The following is a 24,531-nucleotide window of genomic DNA, read 5'->3' as shown; positions in this document are numbered from 1 at the left end:
AACAGGTCCCTTGGGTGATTTCGATGTTTTGGAATTCCAGCCACATTTTGGAATTGCCGCTCTAGGCCACCTACAGCCACTGACCAAGGGTGTTTCTGAAGGCTAAAAAGGGAGAGGCTCCCACACTGAGTCAGGGGCCAGACCAGACCCCAGGCTCAGGAGTCCCAGGTCTGGGCTGTCTCCCCAGCTCCTCACTGGCTCTCTGTAAAAGAGGGAGTGTCCAGTGTGGACCTTATATCCCTGACTGGACTCCCATAAAGGAAGGCCTTGACTGATGGTCTGTCTCACGCCCATCTTGCCTCTAGCATAATGGCTGACCCAGAAGGGCAAGGCTGGGGGCATGGATGGCAGTTGGCTGGGTTCTGTGGGAAGCAGGGCACAATCTGGCCATAGGTTTCTAGGTTGGTTAACGAAGTCAGGGTAGATGGTGGAGAGTGCATTCATTTATCCATTTAGCAGCAACCGCCAGGCACTATGTGCCAGGACACAGAGATGAGTGTGAAACGCACAGTTCACACTCAAAGGAGTTTTCAGTTTAGTGAAGGAGAGAAACATCAATACGAAAATCGCACAAATAAATATGCAACTACAGGCAGTGCCAAGTGCCAGGCAGGAAGCACCCAGGGTGTGTGACAGGGATGGGGAGACCTGCCCTAGTCCTGGCAGTCTGGTTAATATTCCCAGAGGAAGTGAATTTGAGGCCTGATAGATGGATGGGCATCAGCAAGCAAAGATCAGGATGAGGAATGTTTCAGGTGGAAAGAGCAGCATGTGCAAAGGCTGGAAGTAGAAAATAACTGGGCACTTTTAAAGAATGGCAAGGAGGTCTGTGTGGCAGGAATGCATGGACAGGGCTCAGGGGGAAGGAGAGAAACAGGCAGAGGCCATGTCACAGAGGGCCTCAAGAAGCCTTGCAGGGGCTGCTAAGAAGCTGGCCTTTCTCCCACGAGCAACGGGAAACCACTAGAGGGCAGGGCACAACAGGAAAGGGCTGGAACAAAGAAAAGGGCTGCAGCTTCCCCAGCTCTTAGTAGGTCACCCCTAATGTCTGTGTGTTATTTTCCAATTTTCTTCTTCAGAGTTCAGAGTGAGAGAGTGTGTGTGTGTGTGTGTGTGTGTGTGTGTAAATGTCCCGCAAGGATCTCTGGTGAGCTTAGGAAGTCATTCTGTGTGGAAAGACACCCCACACCCTTTGTGGAGGAAGGGACGAGGATCCGGAAAGAAACATGATCCCCCTGCCTTATGTCCGGGTCCCTTCACGGCCACCAACAGCCTGTCAGTTAGGTTCTTTTTGTTTCAAGGCCTCATTTAAAGCTTTGGGGTCAACAGTGGCACAGCTGCTTCCCTCTGCTGGGCTGTCAAACCCTTTTCTTTCTGTGTAAATTCTGTCCATCTTACAACGCCTGGCCCATTTGCTGCCTCTTCTGGGAAGCCTTCCCTGATTGCCACTGTTGAATTAATGCCACCCATCTCTGCCTGCCCACAGTTCTCTGAACCTCCCTTGTAGCCCTTACTTGAAGTCGGGATGCCCATAATGTGATCCACTGAGCCCAGCTGGTCCACCTCAAAAGAGAACAAGGACCGTGCTTTACCTACCTGTTTTCCCATCAAGCTTGGCCCCTGACCCCGGTGGGTACTGAGGAGCTGCCTGCACAATCCACAGACCTGTGAGGGAGGGCTCACCTGAGGAGGCATCTGGGGGTGTGAGCTTGTCAGCTGCATCATAGTATTCCTCATCCGAACTGCCATCCTCCAAGGCCAGCGGCAGGCACAGGGCCAGCGCTTGCAGCGTGGAGCTGGCTTGGGCCTCAGGCCCTCCCTGCTGGGCCCAGGCTGCCAGGCCCCGACCTTGCCGGGAAGCTGTGCTGTCCGAGCTGTCACTCAGGTGGCTGGCGGGGGAGACATTGGTGCACAGGTTGTAGTAGTCAATCTGGCTGCCCTCGTACATCCTGGGGTCCAGCCTGACCGCGCTCAGTTCCGGTCCCCAGCTGAAGGTCTCAGGAGCGGGACTCTCAGAAAACTCTGTCTTCTGGCACTCAGGGTTGGCTCTCCGAGCCAGGTCCAGGAGACAGAGAAAGCCACTGGTTTCGATCCTGCTTCTCTCCTCTTGGCTGTCAGAATCAAGATTCTCTGGGAAGCCTACTGAGCCCAGGTGGAAGAAGCCGGAGCTGCTGGAGGAGCAGGCGTCCAGGTCATCCTCTTCCAGGGCATCCATGGACTCGCTTGAGCCACTGGTCCTGCAGCCTCGGCTCTCAGTGTTGGCCGAGTCCGATGCCTCAGACTCAGCACTGTCTGTTTTGCTGCTAGCCCCGCAGGTGCTTGGGCCTTTCTTGGCCACCTCAGGCGTGGAGCTGTCCCCAGGAGGCTGCTCCTCTTCTACAAGTGGTCTGCAGGGGCCCAGCTTCAGCAGGTGTCTGTCAGAGAGGGGCTCCAACACGCAGTCCACTTCAGAGGACTCCTCGGAGTCACTGCATGCCCTGGACTCGTAGCCTGAAACACAGGAGACACCAAGGGTTAAAAACAGCATCTGGGGACAGGCAGATGCTTATGTATCCTCCCGCCCCCTCTCTGCCTGCCCTCCCAGTTTCCAGATGAGAGGACTGAGGTTCAGAAGGGTGACAGGCCCAGGTCATGCTACACTGACTGACACAGGGTCCATGGGACTCCAAATTCCATGTTCTCCACACAGTGTCAAGTCTCCTTTCCCACATCTATCTGAACAACCACTAAAGGAGACAGGATTACCTCCATATCCAAAAAGATCTATCTGTCCATGGAAACATCTGGGTATTTAGTTGGTTTCCTAAGGCCCTCCTAAAACTCTCAGCTCTCTTGTCCTGACTGGGCATCAAAATCAGATAGGGAATCATATTAAAAAAACAAAACAGAACAGATCCCTGGACCTAGCCCTGATGAACTGAGTCTGATATCTAGGGAGTGAGGCCCAGGAATCTGTATTTTAGCAACTTTATTGGGGGTTCTGAGGCTGCTAGGCTGGCACCATTCTGAAGCCTGGCCTAGGGACCTACTGGTGCCACAGGGCTTTTAGGAAAGTTAAAAGTCATCCACTGCTGGCACTTGGGAGGGATTCATGGTGAGAGTGTTGGGGGGGCATTGAGCCAGGTCTCCAGTTTCTCATGCACCATAAGCCTCCAGGTGTGATCCTTCTAAACTTCTCTCTGATCACATTACACTCTATTTAAACTCTCTTTTGGTTTCTCTTGTCTACAGGGAAGCACCTAAGCTCTCCTACTAAGGTTGGGGCCTCTCACAGGATGGCCCTGATCCCCTCAGCAGCCTGGTCACCCTCTAACAGGATGGCCCATACCCCTCCTCAGCAACTTTGTCACCCTGTCACAGTGCAGCCCCCACCCCTTCTCAGCAGCCTGGTCACCCACTGCAGCCTTCCCATGCTCCAGCCACTACAGGAAGCTTCTCACACATCACGACCTTACCCTTCATGTCATGCCTCCATTGTGTCCCCTCTGCTTCAAAGGATCTCTCCTCCCTTCTTTGCCTGGTTAACTCCACCATGTTCTTCATGACCTCTTTCAAATACCTCCTGCTCTGGAGGCCTCCTGTGACCACTGCCGCCTGCCCTGCGCCCCCAGCAGGCCTCCACAACAGCACCACTCCATGGGGCGCTGTCTCCCTGACCATATTCAGAAGTATCATCCCTTGTTCATAAATTGTGTGAAAGACAAAGGTAACAAGCACACAAAATCTTCACTTCCTAATTATTTTACTTTAGTCTCATCCAGTATCTATGACTACTTATGCCTATTTTATCCACATGGAGGAAATGCCATGTAATGGTGCGTTACTGAGCACCTCTCCCCACCTTCGTGTTCAGTGACAGCACATCGGGGGCTTGAAATTAGTCATGGTGGGAGTGTTTATGCCATGGAAATAGGCAATTGCTTCAAATTAGAATTCTGTTTTGTTTTGTTTTATCCCTGCAGAGACAGTTGTTAAACATTTATCAGCAAACCACTGGGAAAATGCTGCATCAATACTGCTGAAGCACCAAGGGAGGAAAGGGGGGGTGGGATGAATTGGGAGATTGGGATTGACATATATACACGAACTAATATGTATAAAATAGATAACTAATGAGAACCTGCCGTAGAGCACAGGGAACTCCACTTTGCTGCGCGGTAGACGCTAACACAACGTTGTAAAACAGCTATACCCCAATTAAAAAAAAAGTAGTGCTGAAGCAAAGCCTGGTAGAAACTGGGAGTTGGCCTGGGAAAATGTTCATCTCATCTGGCCTCCCCTACTTCATTCCTTACATCATATGATTTTCCCTTCTATCTCCAGGTACCCCCTTCTTCTAAACATGTGAGGTTGAGAATTTTTATTATAATTCAAGAAAATGCAAAAGAGTGCCCAGGAATGGGAAGAGAAGCTAGGTCAGCTGTATTTTCTGAACAAATAACTGACATCTTGTTTTACCGGCAAAGAAAGATAAAATGCAGTGGATCTTAGAGATGAGTTTAGAAAATACTGCAGGGAATCAGAGACCTTCCAAAGCCTTCTTTGGCTTTAGGGGACTCTCAGGTACAAAGAAAGCTTCTCTATTTAGGATTTTGGAAAGATCAACTGCTTACTTCCACTTGGAGTCTCAGATCCATTCAATGTACCACCTCTTTTTAGGCTGCCCTGACCTACAAGGTAGTGAAGTGGGCCTGTCCTTACTGGGGCAAGCCTCAGCGCCTCACCTTCTTCAGCGGATACCCGGTGAACCTGTTGTTTGTTTCCCGGCCAGAGGAAAACGGAGGTAACTGGGTCGACATATAGCCTGTAGTACCCAGCAATCAGGCAGGCTAGGTCTTTTGCACTGTTGGATTCCAGCAGCAAAGTCAGAACCTTTGAAAGTAAAGAGAGCTCTTATGTTTATAAAAGGCTAAGGGATAGATAGTCTGAAGACTGGCAACAAGGCCATGTGGCGCCAGTGAAAGATTCCAACTAAATCCAGCCACGGTCCACAGGCAGGCCCCCTGGTGTCCCATTTTCTCATCTACAAGACTTGAAATGAGTGTGCACACGTGTGCACACCCACAACCACACATGCATGCACACACACTCACACATGCACAGTGGGATCCTCCCATCCAATCTCCACAATGTCTCCTGTCCCCCTATCCCAACCACCCTACCCTGTTCATTCATACCATGGGGCCCCTTCAAGACCTGACCTGGAAAAGGAAAAGAAGCAGGAGCGAGTAGAGAAGGAGGATAGGGGGATAAGAATAATGAAGCACCAGCCCTGAGCATGTTGGGATTAAATCAAAGGAAGGCAGGATAACTGTAGGACCTTCCAGAGAGGCTCAGGAAGTACCCCACACCATTTACCCATTTTAACTGCTGCCACCCAAAATCCTGGGCAGCCATTCTGGTCCCATGCATGTAATAAAACCCTCTGGTGCTCCCATCTAAGTTTCTGAACCCATCAGGAAAGTACATGGTCCAGCTCAGTTTATATAAAAAACCTTTTAGGACCTGTCCAGGAAAATGCACCCTGTTCATCACTTTCCCTTTGATGGGACAGAATGGACAATTCCACCTCTTAAGCAAATGTTGGACATTAGACTTTCTTAATATCCAAACTCATATAAACTACCCTTGAATATTTAGCCCCAGATTCCAGACGCTGGACTCAAAAATCTCTTCCCCACGTATTACCTTGATGTTCTGAAGATGCACTTTGACCATGCTCACTTTCTCAGACTCTTCCGTCAGCTCTACACGACTGATGTTTGCAAACTCTGCCAACGTGGACATGATGTTGAGTTTGCTGTTGATAATGTGGCTAATGCCATACTTGGCTCCAACTAGAAGGGCAATGTAGGATTCTCTATCCTGTAACTGCAGAAGGCGGGAAAGGGAATTAGTTTCCATTCACAAGCTAGTGAAAAAATACATTATACATGTAGGACATGATACCTCTCTTTGCAAACCCCTTGATTCTTATTTCAGGTCCTTACCACCACTCCCCTAGACTAGCAAGTTAGATGATAGCCTAACCTGGGCCCCATCTACAGATAAATTAAGTATAACTTTATCTCCCATAATACACTTCACAATAGAGAATCAAACCACAGGACTTTGACCTGTTCCATAAACACAACCATATAGTTTCACACCTATGTACCTATATGCATGCTGTGCCCTCCTCTTGGAATCCCTTGCCTGTCATCACTATCTACTGAAATCCTGACCCTTCTTTAAAAGCTTCCATCAAAACCTACTGCCTACAGAAAACATCGGCCTGACCTGCTCCTCAAACCACAACAGTCCTTTTCCTCTGTGTTGTTTTCACACCATATCCTCTGCACTTCTCTGATAGCACTGAGGTAAGACTTCTTACTGTAATTTTTTGTATTTAAGTCATATTCCATGCTAAGGTCCCTGACAACAGAGTCTGCATGTATCTACATTTGTAACCTCCAGTGCCCAGCAAGCACCCTGAGCCAGTTCAACGTGGTTGGTTTCTCCTCCCACTACCAGCTCTTTCCTTAGACAGGAAAGGTAAAGAGGAGCTGGGGATGGGACCTAGACAGTTGGCAGAGGGCAGGTTTAGCCCTTGGGAAAAGTGGGCAGTTTTTCTTGTACTTTCAAGTTTCCTTGCTGTGATCTAGTCTCTTTTCTACCATTTAGTCCTCTACTTGTACAAAGACTCAATCTATTTTTCCCTTCCTCTGACTATCTGATGCTCTTCCTTTCTCTCAAAACACTGATTCTCTTTTTCCATTTACATTGTTAGGTCAGCAGTCTGATTAAATTGACCCATCACTGCTGTAAATGACTGAGAGGCACACCAAATGCACTGAAAGGAGTTTTGCTATTATAAACTATATATATAAAACTGGTAAATTGTCTGGCTTTGTGCTGGAGAGTTCTGGGGCTGACTGAGTGGTGAGGGAGAGTTCCCTTAGGCCACACCCCCCCATCACTGACTGCAGCAAAGCACACAGCTCTAGGCCTAGGCTCCAAAAAGCAGGCCAGGGGAGGAATGGGTAACACAGCAGGGGGCTCTTTTGCTTCTCTTTTCCCTTCTCACCCTTCCACCCCTTACTTCTTCCCTTCTTCTGAACAATCGGGGCCCCAGCATGGCAGTCAGTCTAACATTCTTATCTTTCCTTTGTGATTTCCATTTTTTCCTCTTTACCTTCATATACCCAAAGCTCCAGGGTAAACTTCTTACAGTACCCTGCCCTCAAAACGCCTTTCCTCTGTACTGAAATCTGGCCAAATCCAACCTTCTTGCCTTTCCTTAACCCCTTCTTCCCCACTCAACCTGAAGCTAGCAGTGGTGGCCTCTGTCATCAAACCCCACAGCAATGGTCCTGTGCCTCTTGTGGCTTTGCTTTGTCTTGTTGGGTGCCTTGCTCCATCATTTTAGGGTGGGAATCACATCTCATTCAGCTCTGCCTCCCCCAGCATCTGTCAGAGAGCTGGCTCTAAGCAATGTCTTGATAGACACTCCCTAATGGCGTAATATTTAGTTTCCCAAACAAATTCTAGTCCATGACCCAGTCCTCAGGAATTTTAGGCTAACAGATACATTGATCTTCAGAGAACCTCTTGCAACCTTTATAAGGATAGGACCCCACAGTTCTTTAATACATACCATTAAAGTAGCATTAAAGATTTTCCCACCATATGTCTTGAGTTCCCCAAGGATCTGTAGATAATTTAAACGTAGCTGGGCAGCAGAAATAAGTTGCTTAAGTAAGGAAAAAAGAAAATGAAAAAGACTGTTGAAGTCAGAGTTTTCATTTGTCTAAAATGCAGTCAATGTTGAAAATTCTTTCCCTGAGGTTTCACAACAGACAGCTGTGTGATCGACAAGGGCCGTGGCTACATTACCTTCTGTCTGGGTTCCAGCAAATTCTGGTTCCTCTTCATGTGGAAGCTGATGGCTTTCTTGATGTCTTTTCCTTTCATGTTTCGTAGCAAAGTTGGAGATATAAAGTTCTCTATTCCCCAATCCTTCCTGCCACAAGACATTGGAGACAAGGAGGCCCATTTTTACAGTGTACTTGACTCTAATGAAGAGCATAATTATATTTGATTCAGTACTTAGTGTTCTAAGAATACTGTAATTATAAGCTTCTTTTTCAGCAGAAGATATATATGGCTGGTTTTGTGGAGTGTATGTAAATATATACATGAAGAGTGTGTGTGTGATTATCTATCTATCTATCTATCTATCTATCTATCTATCTATCTATCCATCCATCCATAGATTCAAACACATACACACTCCACAAAAACCAGCCATTCAGGAATTAAACCCCATGGTCATTCTAGGAGCTCATTACTCATCACACCTGTATAGCACACTCTCATGGGGCAACACATAGCACCTGTGAATCCCTGAGGCCATGCTTCAGAATGATGCCAGGCTAACAGCCTCAAAACCTCCCAACAAACTCATTAAAAATACAGATTCTCAGGTACCACTCCCTAGAGATTTGACCTAGTATATCAGGGGTAAGGCCAAGGATTTGTTTTATTTTTTAAAATATAATTCCCCATCCGATTTTGATGCTCAGGCAAGAGGTTAGCAAATCGGGGTGACACCACACAGAGCAAGGTGAAATTTTAAGCTGAGAATCAGGAGGTATCAGAACCTCAGGACTTGAAACTATCCTAATAGGAATCTAAGGCAACACAACTGGTTCACACCAAATGAATCTTCAAGGCATTCCTGCCCTCAGAAGAGCTTTATGCTGAAGTTGTCAACTGATTTCCCGAGACATCCTCCCAGGAACTGGGAAATAACAAAGGTATCCTGTGTCATTCCATCTGGAGTTGGTTTCTGCCCCAGAGGGAGCAGCCAGGTTCTGATATCTGGGGAAGCCAGGCTGGGTTGGACAGGGTGGAGAGGGAAATGAATGGGAAGACAACAGGCAGATGGGTAGGTGGGTGACTATCAGCTTTCTGTGAATCCGGCCATCCTGGCCCAGGGCCAGCCAAGTTACAAATGCAACACAGCTGCTGCTGGCGGGACACAGAAGTCCCCTGCCACTCACTCTATGTATTTCAAAGAGATCTTCTGTGGCTGGGCACATGCGTAGATCCGCTCCTGGATGTGCAGGGCCGCGAGCCGGAGCGCAGAGCTGCATTTCATTTCCACGGCAAAGCGCTCCTGGAGCACATCGCTGCAGCTCTAGGAGAGATTAGATCAGAGGAACTGGGAAACAAGAACAGATTGTGTTCCTTGTTCTCTCAGGTGAAAGGCAGCTTTGAGACCTGGCTCTGCCAATTCTGGGCTGTGTGACCTTGGTTACTTGACTAAGACTAACTGCGCACTGGTACTTCCCCTTGATAAATGAGGATAGTCACATCTACCTTATATGGCTTCTCTGAGGTTTAAATTAGATAATGCATTTGAAAGCAGGTATAGGGACGCTGTGTTATTCAAATATAAAGTACTGCTGCTGTTGTTGTTATTATTTGCTGCCACCATTTTTATAAGACTTTGGACAATCAATACACCTAGTTATCTCATCTGTAAAATGGTGATGTCTCCCAAATGATTTTTTCATCAGAATAAAAATGACGTAATAAACCTCACCTAAGGAAATAGAACAGGTGGAACACCAGGCTAGGAGGTCAAGGAACCCATTTTTGGCTCCACCACCAAATGGGGAACCCAGGCATATTATGTGACCTTTCCAAGACCCAGTTTCATCATTTCTGAAGTAAGGTTCTGAAGTACTAATGCCCCTTTTAGCAGTAAAAACTGTAACTCTAAAGATCCTAAATGGTATTAGAAAATGTATCATCTACATTGAGGACTAAGCCTTAATTTCATTAATATATTGCAAATCTCCTAACATAGCAACTCAGTAACATAAAAAGGAATGCTGAGGGATAATCAGACCCACTCTCCCTCAGATAAAGATAATCCCTACCAGGGAGCTGCTTAATTGCCTTGAGCTCATGTTCAAAATAACCCAATGTGCCCCCTTCGAGAACAACCACTGTTATTTTAGGAAGGGCAGACCGGGTCACCTGCAGATAGAGGTATTCAAAGGCTACTGGGTCTTCTTTCAGGAGGTCCAGGGGGTCCTTGGGAACAAAACACACCCTGAAGAGGCAGCGGTACTCATGTGACTCTTCCCTTTGTACCACCTGGGATGCGTAAGAGAGACACGATTCACCTTCGGCTTTTGTTCTCACAGTTATTCCACAAAACAACTTTTTTAAAAAGACAATGAAAGTCCCCAGAGATTTCAGTTTTAGTGCTTCCCCAGTCAGTGCAGACCTTTGCCGCCGATTTAACTTTCCCATGGGTATAAAATGTAAAAGGCTCAAAAGAGCAAAGTTTCCCATTGATCCCATCAACCCCTTTCCAGAAGAAATCTCTGGGTCTGGTTTCTTATATACTGTTCCAGAGACAGTCTATGTGTATATATGCTCCTATAAATGTACATTCTTTTCTTTTCCACAAATAATAGTATATTATACATTATATATATACATATCTATGTGTGTGTGTATGTGTGTGTGTGTGTGTGTGTGTGCGCGCGCGTATATCTCTCTCTCTCTCTCCTGTACCTTACTTCTTTTTCACTTCAATGATCTTAGTGATTTAACTTGATTTCTTTTTCAAATGCTAATGGAACAGAAGTGATTTAAAAACAGGTTTGTAAGCAGCAGTATTAGAAGATGAGTGACCATGGTAGGAATTCATCTGCAGTGAAGAATGCTCAGAGCGGCTTTCATGAGCTCATGCCTTGCTCATGCTGTTTCTCTTCTTAAAAATTATGGAACTGACCTGTGTTTGGCTTTAAAAAGCTAGTATGACAAATCACTGAGTGGCTGAAAGATTGAGTGGTACAGGTGGACTGACTGTGTTAGCCCTGTCCTGCCGTCAAGGACGAGCTCAGAGGGCAAGTCTCACAAAAAGGGCTTAGACACAGCAACAGATGCTTCCCTGACATCTCAAAGGCAGCAGGTTCAGAGGAAGGTCATCAGAATTGGAAGCAAAAGATAGAGCTCTATTGGCTGTGTTACCTTGAGTAAGTCACCTTACTTCTCTAAGCCTCTGTCTCCTTGTCTGCAAAATAGGGGCCTGCCTACCTCATACAAAAACCAGGCTGAGTGAGCTCTGTGCCTTCTGGGCACAAGAAAGCGCATCAAACCTGCAGATGCACTCAGCCCTATACCCAAAGGTTCTGGCTGAGGCGTGCAGCTTGCCCAGCCCAGATCTCCTCACCAGGAGCAGAAGCAGGTGGTACCTGCTGGATGAGCTCCTCCTCGTGCAGCAGATGCAGCCGTGAGATGTTGTACTGCTCCTCCAGGGCCAGCGCAAAGTACTCCATACTTCGGATCGACAGCTTCTCCTTCACCGTGAGGATGATGTCCTGCAGGCACAGAGGCATAAGGGTCACCGAGGAACAGGCCAGCCCTCACGTTCAGGCACAGAGCAGGGAGGACTCCCTTCACTTTCCCTCTGCTCCTCGGTGCAGCTAGGGAGAGAAAGGCCTACACTGACCGGGTCCACTGCCAACGCAGGCAGCCAAATCTTGACGGGCCACATGTGGGACTTCTCATTGCCCCTCAAGGTCCTACACTCACCGCTCCCCTTCCCTCAAGGCTCCAGCACCACCCATACGGCCACCCTCTCTTGCTTTACTCGAAAGGCTGAAGCTATCCTTTGGGGCCTTATGCCTCTCTTCAAGGTCTCCAGATTCATCCTCTCTCTGGAGTCTGCATCATCAACTGCTCACCAGAAAGAATCACACCACCTACTCTCTATGTAACTACGGGAAATCAACCTGACACTTCTGAACCTGTTTCTTCCTATGAAATGGAGGATAAGGATGCCTAGTTAGAGGGGCTGATGGGATGGCATGATAATTAATACTGTGCCCCCAGAGTTGCCATGCCACATTTTCCTCGTTCACTACAGTTGGCCGCTTGTCATCACAAGGGCTTTGCTGCCTCAGGGCATTCACAACGCTGTTCCCTCTGCCAGGCACACTCCTCCCACACTCTTCACAAGGCTGTTTCTTTCTCTTCAGAGAAAACTTCTCTGGTCGCTGTGTCTAAATGGGATTGCCCCTGTTATTCTCTGTCCCAGGTCCTGTTGGTTTCCTTCATCACTACTGGATATGATTTTCTTCAACGACAGCTCTGTTCTCTAGTAATAGATAAGACAGTAGAGTAAAGTTAAGTGAATGGGCTCTAGACCTAGACTTCCACTCACTAGCTGTGTGTCCCTGGATAAAGTGCTTACTCTCTCTATGCCTCAATGTTTTCATCTCTAAGATGGTCATAATATTCACACCTCTCTCAGGGGTTGTGTGCGGTAAATTAATTTCCCCATATATGGCATTTAGAATCGCACCTGGCAGATGGCAAGTGTTCAATACATGCTAGCTGCTGATGTTTGTTTTCTTGCTTATTGTCATTTACGCCGCTAGATGCTAACCTTCCCCAGAATGTGAACCTTGCTTGTCTTGTGCTCCATTATATCCCCAAAGCTTGGCACTCAGTGATGCTCAATAAACTTTCACTCAGTGAATAAATAATCATCACAGACTCATCATAGACATCCTGCCAGAATCTCAGATTTAGTGAGTGCCACACCATCAGGTGCTACCTGCTCCTCACGGCTCCCAATTCTGAATCCTCTTCCCACTTGCTCCATCGCCCTCCATAACTGACCAGTGACTAAGTCCTGAAAGGTCTATCTGCTTCTGTAACTCAACAACATTAATTCAATGCCTACTGTGAGCTGGCCATGATAGAGAGCCCCTCACTGGACTCTGTCCCCTCTCTCCATTCTCCATTTGGCTTGAGTTCACACATTTCTCCTGGCTTTGTTGAGTGGTGCCCTAAGGACCCCACCCTGCTACCCATCTGACCTCCACCTTGCATCTAGAGCAGGGGTTGGCAAACCGTCACCTGTGGGCCAAATCTGGTCCACTGCTTGTTTCTGTAATTAAAGTTACATGGGAACACAGCCATGCCCATTCTCTACAATGGCAGAGTTGAGTAACCATGACAGAAGCCCCATGGCCTGCAAAACCTAGAATATTATCTGCCTCTTTACAGAACAAGTTTGCTGACCCCTGACCTAGAGAAACTTGTCTAAGCCTTGTACTTCTCATGCTCTCCCTGGCTCAAGAATATTCAGTGGTCCCCATGGCCCACTAGCCCAAATCCAGACTCCTTAGCTTAATATTCAAGGCTCTCAAGTATCAGGTGCCAGCCCACTTCTCCCACTTTATCTTCTGCTGCTTCTTCCAATGTACCCTGCTCGCAAGCCCCATATACTTGCCAAACTTTCCCATCACTGGATCTTTTTTTTTTTTGCGGTACGTGGGCTTCTCACTGTTGTGGCCTCTCCTGTTGTGGAGCACAGGCTCCGGACGCGCAGGCTCAGCGGCCAGGGCTCACGGGCCCAGCCACTCCGCGGCATGTGGGATCTTCCCAGACCGGGGCACGAACCCGCGTCCCCTGCATCGGCAGGCGGACTCTCAACCACTGCACCACCAGGGAAGCCCATCACTGGATCTTTGTTGGTGTCATTCCACATGCCCGGGAAGCTGTCTTCACCTACCACTCCTGACCCATTCCTGTCCATCTTTCCAAGTCGGCCTCATAGGCCATCACATCCTGGGGGCCTTTCCTTGCCACCCAGCTGGAAGCTCTCTCTTCCTACAGCCCACACCACACCATTTTCACGTCCCGATTTCCTGGTTCTGAGCACACTGTACCCACAACAGTCTCCTTGTGAAATAACCCCAGGTCTCATCTCCTCACCCCAGCCCCACCCCAAGACTCTACGCTCCCTAAGGGAGTGACCTGGCATAAATTATTTCTGTATCATCAACAGCTTTGCCGGCACACACAAAGAGTCACTAAATGTTCACTGGGTCAAATGACATGTTATATTCCTTGATTTAGAGAAAGAGGTTTTTTAATGTAAGAAATTTGCTTCTCTTGATAAGGCAGTGGGGAAGAGAAGTCACTGATGACCTGACAGTGGTTTTTCCCTTTTTTACCCATTTGGGGATTTGTTTACATACCCCCCTCTTTCTCTGTCATAAAGAGCTAAAAGACTTGCTTTTTAAAAATTTGGCTACTACAGGGAAGTAAAATTAACCAGTATTATACCAGCTAACTCCTTGCCCATTTCGCCAACTCCATCTGTCATCTTGGCTTTAATTCCCCTGCGGTGTGTGTAAATCATCTCGAAGTCTTTTTGGCCACCAAAGGGGGACTCACTTTAAATAAAGCATCCCCTCCATTCCAATGCACTTTGCTCAAAGATGACAGAAGTAGACACCTTGTCTAACGCATTTGCACAACTTTCATGCAGAATGGCAGTGTGGCCACCTCCAGTGCAGGGTTCAGAGACAACAGACCAAGTTGGAAGCCAGCTAGGAGCTAGATGACCTTGACAAGTTTGGGATCTCTTGGGCCAGTGTTCTCATCTGAAAAGTAGGTTAATAATTGTCACTTTACAAGGTTACTGGGGGCATTAAGTGAGATAGTGCACGAGGAAGTACCCAGGGAAGTGCCAGACATGTAGTGAACTCTGAACAAATCCATTCCCCCCTCCCTTCCTCCATTGGGTTTGAGCTTCCCAGGGTCAGACAGGCTTTCTCCAGCTTCTCCTCAGTCACACCAAGATAAGAACGGGATAGAGCATTTGGGGCAGCCCTAGGAACTGCCAAAGGGAGGTGCCAGGGAACACTGGCGTGTGTGCGTGCATTGAGTATGCATGTGTGCACTCAAGTGCATGTGCGTGTGTGTGTGTGTGTGTGTGTGTATCTTGGCTACTGTCCGGTACCTATAGCTGCACTTGCCCACCTGAACCTGCTCTTCCCCCAGTATCAGAAGAGCTGGGCTCAGTGTTGACTCTTACACGATTTTTAATGTTTGAACAACTCCTTTCTTTGCTTCTTCCCTGGTGCCTCCCTCTAACACTATTTGCTTCCTTGTTCAGAAACTATCGTGCCATCCCTTATTGTCTATGGATAAAATCCAAACTCCGTTGCCTGCCATTTGAAGCCGTCCCCAGCCAGCTTGTGCCGTCTCCCACCCTCCCATGAGAAAATGGCCTGTGTTCCAGTCCTGTGGGATGGTTTACTGCTTCCTGGGCAATGCCTGTCTTACTGGCTCTCTGCCTTAGTTCATGGGACTTCTTCAGTTTGATGTGCATCCTCTAACCCCTCAAAAACCCTGTCCCCACCTGTGCTTGTTGAAGTCTTAGAAACCCTTCGAAGCTCAGCTCAGGTCCAGCTTCCTTGCAAAGCCTTCTCTGATGTCCTGACAGGACAGAACATGGTCAGATGGAAAGATGGTGCTCTTTCCCTTGCGTGCTGAGCACTTCCTTGTCCCTCTCCCTACAGCCCTTACTTCGTCCTGCCCTGGACTACTGGGAGTTCCAAGAATGTCCATCTTCCCTCAACTAGACTGCAGGCTCCTGGGAGACAGAGACCACTTTCTACCTCCTTCTGTACCACCTGCCTCAGAGTATCTCCTTTGGGGGAACTTGTTAAATGTAAGTCAAACTGACTTCCATCCAGAATAGAATTCACAGGGGCCTGGACCTGCCCGCACACCTTGCCTGAGATTTTAGCGACTCTAGTCTTTTGGGTAGCAGGTGGAGTCCCATACAAGAGGCAGGGAATCCCAGTGGCTAAGGGTGAAAGCTTATGAGTTGTATTGGGTACTTCATCTCTCTGAGCCCTGATTTCCTCCCCTGCAAGACGGTGATTAAAATACCAGCTTGCTGGGTGTTTGTGCAACTAAATGAGATAACACAGTGCTTGGCTTACTGCAGGTGCTCAGACCATGGTGGTTGTGAGATCACCAAGGTAGCTGCCTGGCAAGATGCCCCCGGGGTCCTGGGAGCCAGCAAATTCTCACTGGGAAAGAGATTCAAGTTTATTCCGAATACCTTCACAGTCGTGTGTGCCTCAAACTTGAAAGCTTTGGTCTGTCCATTCTCCAAGTACACCTTGAGCACGTTGGGCATACACAGCAGAGAATTACCCTGGAAAACACAAGAGTAGCGTTGAAACTGTCCCTTCCTGTCCCTGGGTGTGACAGATCCTCAGCTTCCCTGGCCCTGCCTGGTGAGGAGAGCAGGATTCTCCCCAACCTCCTCACCACGTTGTAGATTAATTCTTGACATTTGGAGATTTCTCTAATGGATGAGGTCTATGCCACACAGATACAGACATGCTTTGTTCCGGGGATAGCCACTAGAACTGGAAGACGGTGAAGAGTGAGCCCTGCCATGAGCATACCGACAGCACTGTGTGAGCCTGTACAATGTCACGCGGCCATCAGCTGACACTTCACTGCTGGTTGCCGCCCTTATGGGATGCAATTTGGCAAGTCAGGTGACAAGCATGCACATTGTCTCAGATGGGCCTTTCTGAGATTCTTGCACTGTGCCTTGTGGGGTTGGGTGAAATGGGGGGGTAGGTTGCTCCCTCAGAGCCCCCTCAACATTTTACTATTTCATTCCCTACAGTAAAGCAACACCAAAGGGCAGAGGGCTGCTCTCCGTCTCTACTCATCCCAACCATCACTCCGGATTTATGAGAACAACTGCCCCCAATTCTAATCTCTGCAAAGAGTTTGGGTACAAAGCCCACCTGGGTTAGAAGCTTACCATCTTTTTTCAAAAACCTGACAGCCTTTTTCAGATGAGAATTTTGTATCTTCTAAATATAAGGCCACTTGTATCATTTAATCAAGACTCACATTCATCACTCTACATAACTTTTTTTTTAAACCACAGTACTTTTATGGAAGAAAAAGGAATATGGTCATATCCCCGTGCCATTTCACACTCAGTCAGGGATGAGGGATTTCACATCGCGCATGTTGTCATCTCACTACTCTGGTTTAGGGTATTTAGAAATCTTAATCTTTGGAATTCCCAAGTATGACATGCTTTCCTTGATACTTTATTATTTGTGATTTACCAAAAAATACATCCATTATATCATCACAAAACTAAGGCTTTTCTCTAAGGCTTCTTCCAATTTCTATCTATACCTGTAAATAGCTTTTAGAGAGCCACACGAATAGAACATGCACGATTCTATGTGCATTTTTACTCAACACATATACACTTCTTCATGTGGGTTTAATGTTTAAATGTTTATAATTTTAATGGACTTATAAAGAGTCTGTTGAGTTGAAATATCAGAATTTCTTTAACCATTCCTCTGCCCTAGACATTTAACATTTTTTCAAATTTTTTGCAATTTATCTATCAGTAAAACAGATATCTTTAACTACATGGATTTTTGCATTTAAATTATGTTATAGACTTAAATTAATGAGAATGTGGTCCTTGGCCCACTTTTATGGCATTCATTAAGTTTTGTTTTCTTCTACTCTCAGAGATTAAATCAATTTACAAAGCCACCAATTGGTACATGAGTGTAGCTACTTTCTTGGCATCAGGGCTTACATTTTTCTTTATTTGTGCTCATTTACTAAGTAGCAGTTCTTAATATTTTCCTTTGCATTTCTTTAACGGTTAGCAAAGTTAAGCATATTTGAAGTGTTGGTTTCCTTAAGTCAGACAGAGAAAGATAATACTGTATGATATCACTTATATGTGGAATCTAAAAAATAAAACAAACTAGTGAATATAACAAAAAAGAAACAGACGCACAGATATAGAGAATAAACTAGAGGTTACCACTAGGGAGGGGGTGGAGGGGCAAGGTAGGGGTAGGGAATTAAGGGGTAGGGAATTAAGAGGTACCAACTACTATGTATAAAATGAATAAGCTACAAAGATATATTGATCAGCACAGGGAATATAGCCAAAATTTTATAATAACTATAAATGGAGTATATAACCTTTAAAGATTGTGAATCACAATGTTGAACTTGAAACTTATATTGTATATCAACTATACCTCAATAATAAAAAAACCCCAAACCCCCAAATGTTGGTTTCCTATTTCAGATTCTTCTAGGGTCTTAGTATGTTTCAAGGGAGAAAGTTTAGCAACTGATTTTATCATCTTTTAAATACTTGAGAGGATGAAAATGTAGGTCACAATGATGAACTCTCCCTGGTTTGGCTGTCTCTGCTTCACGTGGCTGATACAGAGACTCTGTACCCTGAGGTGCAAGTCTCCCCAGGGGATCTGGTTCACATCTGCAGAATCCTTATTCTCTACCTGTTCTGTTAGTTGGTTCTAGCTTCTACTTCTCTTTACTATGTACTACTCTTTTTTTTTTTTTTTTTTGCGGTACGCGGGCCTCTCACTGTTGTGGCCTCTCCCGCTGCGGAGCACAGGCTCTGGACGCACAGGCTCAGCGGCCATGGCTCACGGGCCCAGCCGCTCTGCGGCATGTGGGATCTTCCCGGACCGGGGCACGAACCCGTGTCCCCTGCATCGGCAGGCGGACTCTCAACCACTGCGCCACCAGGGAAGCCCTACTATGTACTACTCTTAAAAACACACGTTGAATCAAAATTCAATTTGCTGAAGAGGTTTGATCCATTTTCACAAACATGGACACACAGAGACTCAAATATTTCAGACTGACAGGATCTCAGGTCTTTTCTCATTAATACACTAGGCCTCCCGCTAGACCTTCCTGAACAAATCCACCTTTTACTCTGAGGTCTAACTGAAGGTGGAGTCTGTTAAGCAGCAGGACAAGAAGAAAATAAGGGCTCCCCAGATGTGAACCAGGTCACCTGAATCCGGTGTTACAATGGCCGTGACTCCCCATTCACTGGTCTCTATGCTAAGAAAACCAGATAAGGACAAGCTCTGATTTGAAAGTTTCAAAATCTATTACTGATCACTGAATTCAGAATGGTAATAGTTACAGGCCATTGGGTGGAAAATATTTAAATTATGAATATATGAGTCTTTAACAGTCCACATTGAAAACATCAAACTCTAGCCAACATTTTCCCTTTACAAACTTGTCTTCTGGGTATCAATCCTGGGTATTCCCATATCAAAAAGGACTAGACAGCATATCACAGTGGAAAACAGAAGAACTGAAGTCACACAGACCTGTGCTCCTGTATTTCTAGCTATGTGATCTCAGAGGTTAATTCTCTTAACCTCTCTAAGCCTCTGCTTCCTCTTTTGTTAAAATACCTCCCATGCAGGGTATGGTGATGACTAAGGATTATGTACCCAAAATTCATGCAATAGAGGTTCAATAGATGATGGGCTGTTTAAAAAAACCAAAGCCACCCCCCTCCCCCGGCCACCATCACTACTATCAATATATCACCTTCAGAGGGAATACTAAGTTTGAAGATTTAGAATGAGAAATGAACAATTGGAATCTGTTGAAATTTCAAGGGCAGAAAAATGGAGTCACAGAATGACAGAGCCACACTGAGTGCGTCTCTCCCTGTCCACCGTTTGCAGGTGCCTCACTAAGGGGGCACAGAGCCTCAAGCAAGCCCTCTGCACTCCCTCTGCATCCCCTCCATGCTGCAGATTCCAGAGTCCTGAGGAGATACATGCCAGGAGGCAGCTCACCCACTTCATGAAGAGTCATTTCAACCTCCTGACCAGTGACGCACCTGGCTGTGTCCGCTGACGAGCACTTCCTCTGCAAAGTGCACCTTCACGGGGTTGGTCTTCAGCCTGGCTCGCTTCTCCTCTGTTAGGAAGGAGGACTTGGGGACTCCCTGAAAAACATTAACACGACACTTTAGAAAAATGTGGGACTTTCATAAAAGCCATATACATCTTCTCGTTTCTTAAAAACAAAAGCAAAAGCTTGACAGCTGTTGAGAATTCAATTAAAACCCACAGAGAAGGACAACATCCCATTAGAGATCTCTTTTCATAAAGTTTAGGGATCTCAACCCAATGTTCTTATGCGTCTGAGGACAGCTCAAGATTCAATACAGTGGCCAAAGGCTGTGGTATGATGAAGACAAAGAGAACTGGCCTGTGAGCAAAGAAACCTGAATTCCAACCCAACTTCAGCTACTCAACAGTTCTGAGAACTACCTCAAACACAAATTGTTATGGAAGAAAACCAGTTGTGTGTATGTGTGTGTGTGTGTGCACGAGTGTGTATGTGTGTGTGTACACACTCCTTTCTCTGGCCTTCAGTCTTCTCTTCTGCACAGTATGGGAACTGGACCAGGAGGCAGAAACAGCATAATTCTAATGAGCATGGGTTCTGGAGTCTAACTACCTGAAAAAAGCCCAGCTCTACTGATTTCTGCGTGTGAGACCATGTGCCTATGAGGCTATAGTGTCCTCATCTGTAAAAGGGGGATAACCAATATATCTACCTTGCAGGATTTTCTTTTGGCACAAATTAAATAAGACATTAAATATTAGTATTAATATTATAATAAATAATGTATTATAATTAATAGAAATACAGATCTATACAATTAAACCAAACATATTTTAATCATAAAATTCTATGTCCTAGAGAAGTAGTAATTAGTATTCCAACTTAGGATTTTATAATTTCTAATCAATTTCAAATCATTTGAGGACTCTAAGAATCCACTTGGAGAAAGATGAGCATTCTTGCTGAAGTAAAATATGTATGATCATTTGTCTTATGATCATATAACTTCTGGTGAGAGGCCTGAGTGGGCTAGACAATATTCAGGGCGTTTCTCAGGGGCACAGGGGCCATCACCTGGGCTAATATCAGCTTTCCCTGCAGGATTTCCAAAGTACAGTATTCATACTCCTCTTTTCTTGGGAACCTCATAGGAATCTTAGGAATGGTACTGGAACATGTTAATTTTCCTCTCCCTATACTTTTTATTTTTTAAAAGAAGGCAGCTATATGCTGCTTCCCTCTCTCCTTGCTTAACAAGTGCTATCTTTTGCTATAATTCTTGGAAATAGAGTAGGAAAAGAACTACCTAATTAAGATTAAGATGTTCTCCACTGAGATGATAATCAGCTAAATGCAAAGAATCTCTCAACACCTGCATAATCATTTATAGCGATTAGCTTTCAGTATACTGTTTTTTTATGCATTGGTTTCACACTATTTCATAGGTAAATTCTTCTATTTAGAATAGAAGAATCTCCATTTATCTGTGCATAAAACACTTGGTCTTTCATATTTATGGCAAACATCCTAGTCCTATTTAGGTGGGGTTTTTTTCCTGTTCTACTTCTAAGAAACAAACAAACAAAAAATAACACTTCAAATAAGGAGAGGAGGCAACAATTTCTTTGCTTTTTAGTGTTATGGAGTTTTTGGACCACAGAAATTTAATTTTTTCCACATAATGAAATAGCTGTTTGTTCCACTGTACCTTCTCCCACTCCCTAAATGCTTAGGAATTCTTTCTGCAACTTACGACCGAATAGACACCATCCATATTGTTGACATTTTTATGGTTTGTTTTTTATATTTAAGTCTTTAACATCAAATGGTGCGAGATATGTCCCAGTACAATTTCTTGAATAATCATCTTTTCTCCCACTGATTTGGGATGCCATATTTATCATATACTAAATTCTTATACTGGTATCTATTCTTGGACTTTCTATTTGATTAGATTGATATATCCAACATTTCATCAATATCACACTGTTTTAATTACTGCAGCTTTATTAGTTTTAAAATCTAGTATTTCAAGGCCATCATTATTCCTTTTAAAAAAGATTTTCTTGATAAGTCTCGCCTTGATATACTTTGTCAAAATCCAAATAAAAGTCCCACAGGGAGTCTGAATTTTCCTTAAGCATATACATTAACATGAGAAAATCTGACATATTAGTAGTCTTCCCATCAAGGAACATAATATGTAACTCCTTTTATATTAAAGAAAAATTTTACTTCCTTCAGTATTATTCTAGTTTCCTTCATGTAAGGCCCACATATTTCTTTTCCCTAAAGTTCTATTTTTTTATTTTTTCCTGTAAAGAACTAGCCCTTAGATTTATCAACTTTCCAATTTTTTCTGTTTTCCAAAGCATCATTTAGATTTAAATTTTTATCATTTTCTTTAATCTGCTTTATGCTTGTTTTATTAGTCTTTTCTTCCTACTTCTTGCACTGAATATTTACTTAACCTGTTTTCTTGTTAAATAATAAAATCACTTTTAAGGTTATGAATGTTACTCTGAGTATAGCTTCAACTGTATATAAGTTCTAAGAAGTAGAGTTCTAAATTTTAATTATTTTCTACCTAGTCTATAATGGTAATTTTTGCTTTTCCATTTGATTCTGTCTTTACTTAGGAGATTGCATTTTTATTCCAAATGACTGGGTAGTTTTAATTAAGTTTTTTTTTGTGTGTGTGTGGTACACGGGCCTCTCACTGTTGTGGCCTCTGCCGTTGCGGAGCACAGGCTCCAGACGCGCAGGCTCAGTGGCCATGGCTCACGGGCCCAGCCGCTCCGCGGCATGTGGGATCTTTCCGGACCGGGGCACAAACCCATGTGCCCTGCATCGGCAGGCGGACTGTGCCACCAGGGAAGCCCCTTAATTTTTTGATAGCTATCAATTTGTGTTTTATTATATTCTGGAAAAGAGACTTACACAGTTGTTTCTTTGGGGAATTTAGTTTTTTTGGTGGTCTGGTATGTGGTCAGTTGGATTAGATTATTAAATGCATTATTAAAATTCTCTATGCCCCTATTTATTTTCTTGTCTATTTGTGGCCAAGGCTAAGAGGTATGTACTAAAGTCTCTCAAAATGAGAATTTTCTGTCAACTTTTCCTCCTTGGTAGTTTTCTCTCACAATCTGATTATATACTTTCCCCTGTATCACATATAAAGGACTCCTAGGCTTACAGTGGTTTAGGATGGCTGGTGCCTTTCTGTGCATCATCTGTGCCACACCTTGCCTTGAGGCCGATAAAACACGTTCACATTCAACACCTTGTTGGGTCCTCAGAACAACCCATTAGATAGACAAGGCTGTTACTGTCCTCATCTCTGTTTTACAAAAGTCAAAACTGAAACTAAATGACTGCTCCACAGTGATATCACTCAGACCTGTCTTGAAACTCCTAGTTTGGTACCCTTGTCATCCCACTCTGCATAATCACAGGTCTGTCTCCTTAGCTGGACCATGAGTTCTTGAAGCCTGGACCCACATCTGTGTCCTCCACAATACTGGCACACAGGCTGTTTATTCGACGGGGGATATTCTGCTGGGGGTACAGGGTCTTGGGGCCAAGAAGGGTGAAACTAACACACAAGACATAAAAAGAGATATACCGATGTGCAGCGAACAACTGTGATTGAAAGAGAATCTTCAGCTTCCCTGAAAAAAAAGAATAAAGGTAAAAAAAGTCATCATTCTGGGTGATACACGTGTGTGTGTGCGTGTGTGTGTGTGTGTTAGGGTCAAAAAGACTGGTAGAATTACAAAGCAGCCTCTCTTGCCTCAGCTTCTTTGGCTCAGCAAAGTTGAGGACACTGAGAAAGCAGTGATCTGTGAAGGAACTTAAGCTGTCCCAGATGCCACTGCTACCTTAAGTAAATCTTCAGATACTTCCCTCTACCATCTAGTCCATACCTACAGCCACTAAATTAAGTCACTTATCTTTCTTTCTTTTTTTAAATTTTATTTTATTTTTGGCTGCATTGGGTCTTTGTTGTTGCGTGTGGGCTTTCTCTAGTTGCACTGAGCGGGGGCTACTCTTCGTTGCGGTGTGCGGGCTTCTCATTGCGGTGGCTTTTCTTGTTGCAGAGCACGGGCTCTAGGCGCGCAGGCTTCAGTAGTTGTGGCACATGGGCTCAGTGGTTGTGGCATGCGGGCTCAGTGGCTGTGGCACAGGGGCTTAGTTGCTCCGTGGCATGTGGGATCTTCCTTGACCAGGGATCAAACCCGTTTTCCCTGCATTGGCAGGCAGATTCTTAACCACTGCACCACCAGGGAAGTCCCCACTTATCCTTCATTTAGTCTATATGATGGAAAACTCATCCGGTTGCTATGACCACTAGCTAGGTTTACGTCCAGAAAAAAATTTTAAGAGAAAACAGAGCACTAACACAGATAACTTAGGTTGCTATTTCAGAAAACTGGCTAAACATTCATGAAATAGAATAAATGAATGTGGATAACACTGATCAGATAAAAGCCAACAAGTTTACGGTGTTTGGGCACACAAGTTTGGCGGGTCCAATCATTTAATCAAATACTAGAAATTTTTGTTTTGTTATAATCTCTTAGGTTCCAAAAGTGATCAAATCAACCAGATAAGTGCCAAACTTCCACTTTGCATTAGAGGACAGAACTGAAAAATCAATTCATATTTTCCTTTATCTCTGCCATTGCTAGAGAAGCAGTTTGCAAAATAATTTCATTTGATTTCTTGCAATATGAACATTTAGGCCAGCTGCTGCCAGTGTGTTAGTTCCTCTAATAGATAAACTCAACCTGAGGTTTCTAAGTGCCTGGGGATTGCCTCTTTTCCATTTTATATAAGAACAGGTCTTTTTCAAGAGAATTCACAACAAACCAACGTCCAAGTACTCTCAAAAGGACAGTTTGGCCTCACAGATAGATAATCGGAGGAATTAGAGAGATTTGG

General features: G+C 45.1%; 1 protein-coding gene across 1 annotated transcript in view; it reads right to left on the bottom strand.

The window, feature by feature from the left end:
• The window catches only part of FRMPD1 (FERM and PDZ domain containing 1), an 84,371-nt gene that overhangs the window by 3,565 nt on the left and 56,275 nt on the right, over positions 1 to 24,531 (bottom strand). The window contains exons 5-15 of the mRNA XM_029203219.1: positions 23,213 to 23,258; positions 19,574 to 19,681; positions 15,938 to 16,033; positions 11,259 to 11,384; positions 10,030 to 10,149; positions 9,045 to 9,181; positions 7,876 to 8,002; positions 7,637 to 7,732; positions 5,689 to 5,871; positions 4,725 to 4,872; positions 1,684 to 2,490 (exon numbers count right to left, since the gene is read on the bottom strand). Coding sequence (XP_029059052.1) covers positions 1,684 to 2,490; positions 4,725 to 4,872; positions 5,689 to 5,871; positions 7,637 to 7,732; positions 7,876 to 8,002; positions 9,045 to 9,181; positions 10,030 to 10,149; positions 11,259 to 11,384; positions 15,938 to 16,033; positions 19,574 to 19,681; positions 23,213 to 23,258 — 1,994 coding nt within the window. The remainder of the gene's footprint in view (positions 1 to 1,683; positions 2,491 to 4,724; positions 4,873 to 5,688; positions 5,872 to 7,636; positions 7,733 to 7,875; positions 8,003 to 9,044; positions 9,182 to 10,029; positions 10,150 to 11,258; positions 11,385 to 15,937; positions 16,034 to 19,573; positions 19,682 to 23,212; positions 23,259 to 24,531) is intronic.

The sequence above is a fragment of the Monodon monoceros genome, unplaced genomic scaffold, assembly GCF_005190385.1.
Source record: "Monodon monoceros isolate NGI ecotype Baffin Bay Population unplaced genomic scaffold, NGI_Narwhal_1 Super_Scaffold_5, whole genome shotgun sequence".
Lineage (NCBI taxonomy): Eukaryota > Metazoa > Chordata > Mammalia > Artiodactyla > Monodontidae > Monodon > Monodon monoceros.
This window is presented reverse-complemented; position numbering and strand designations above follow the sequence as displayed.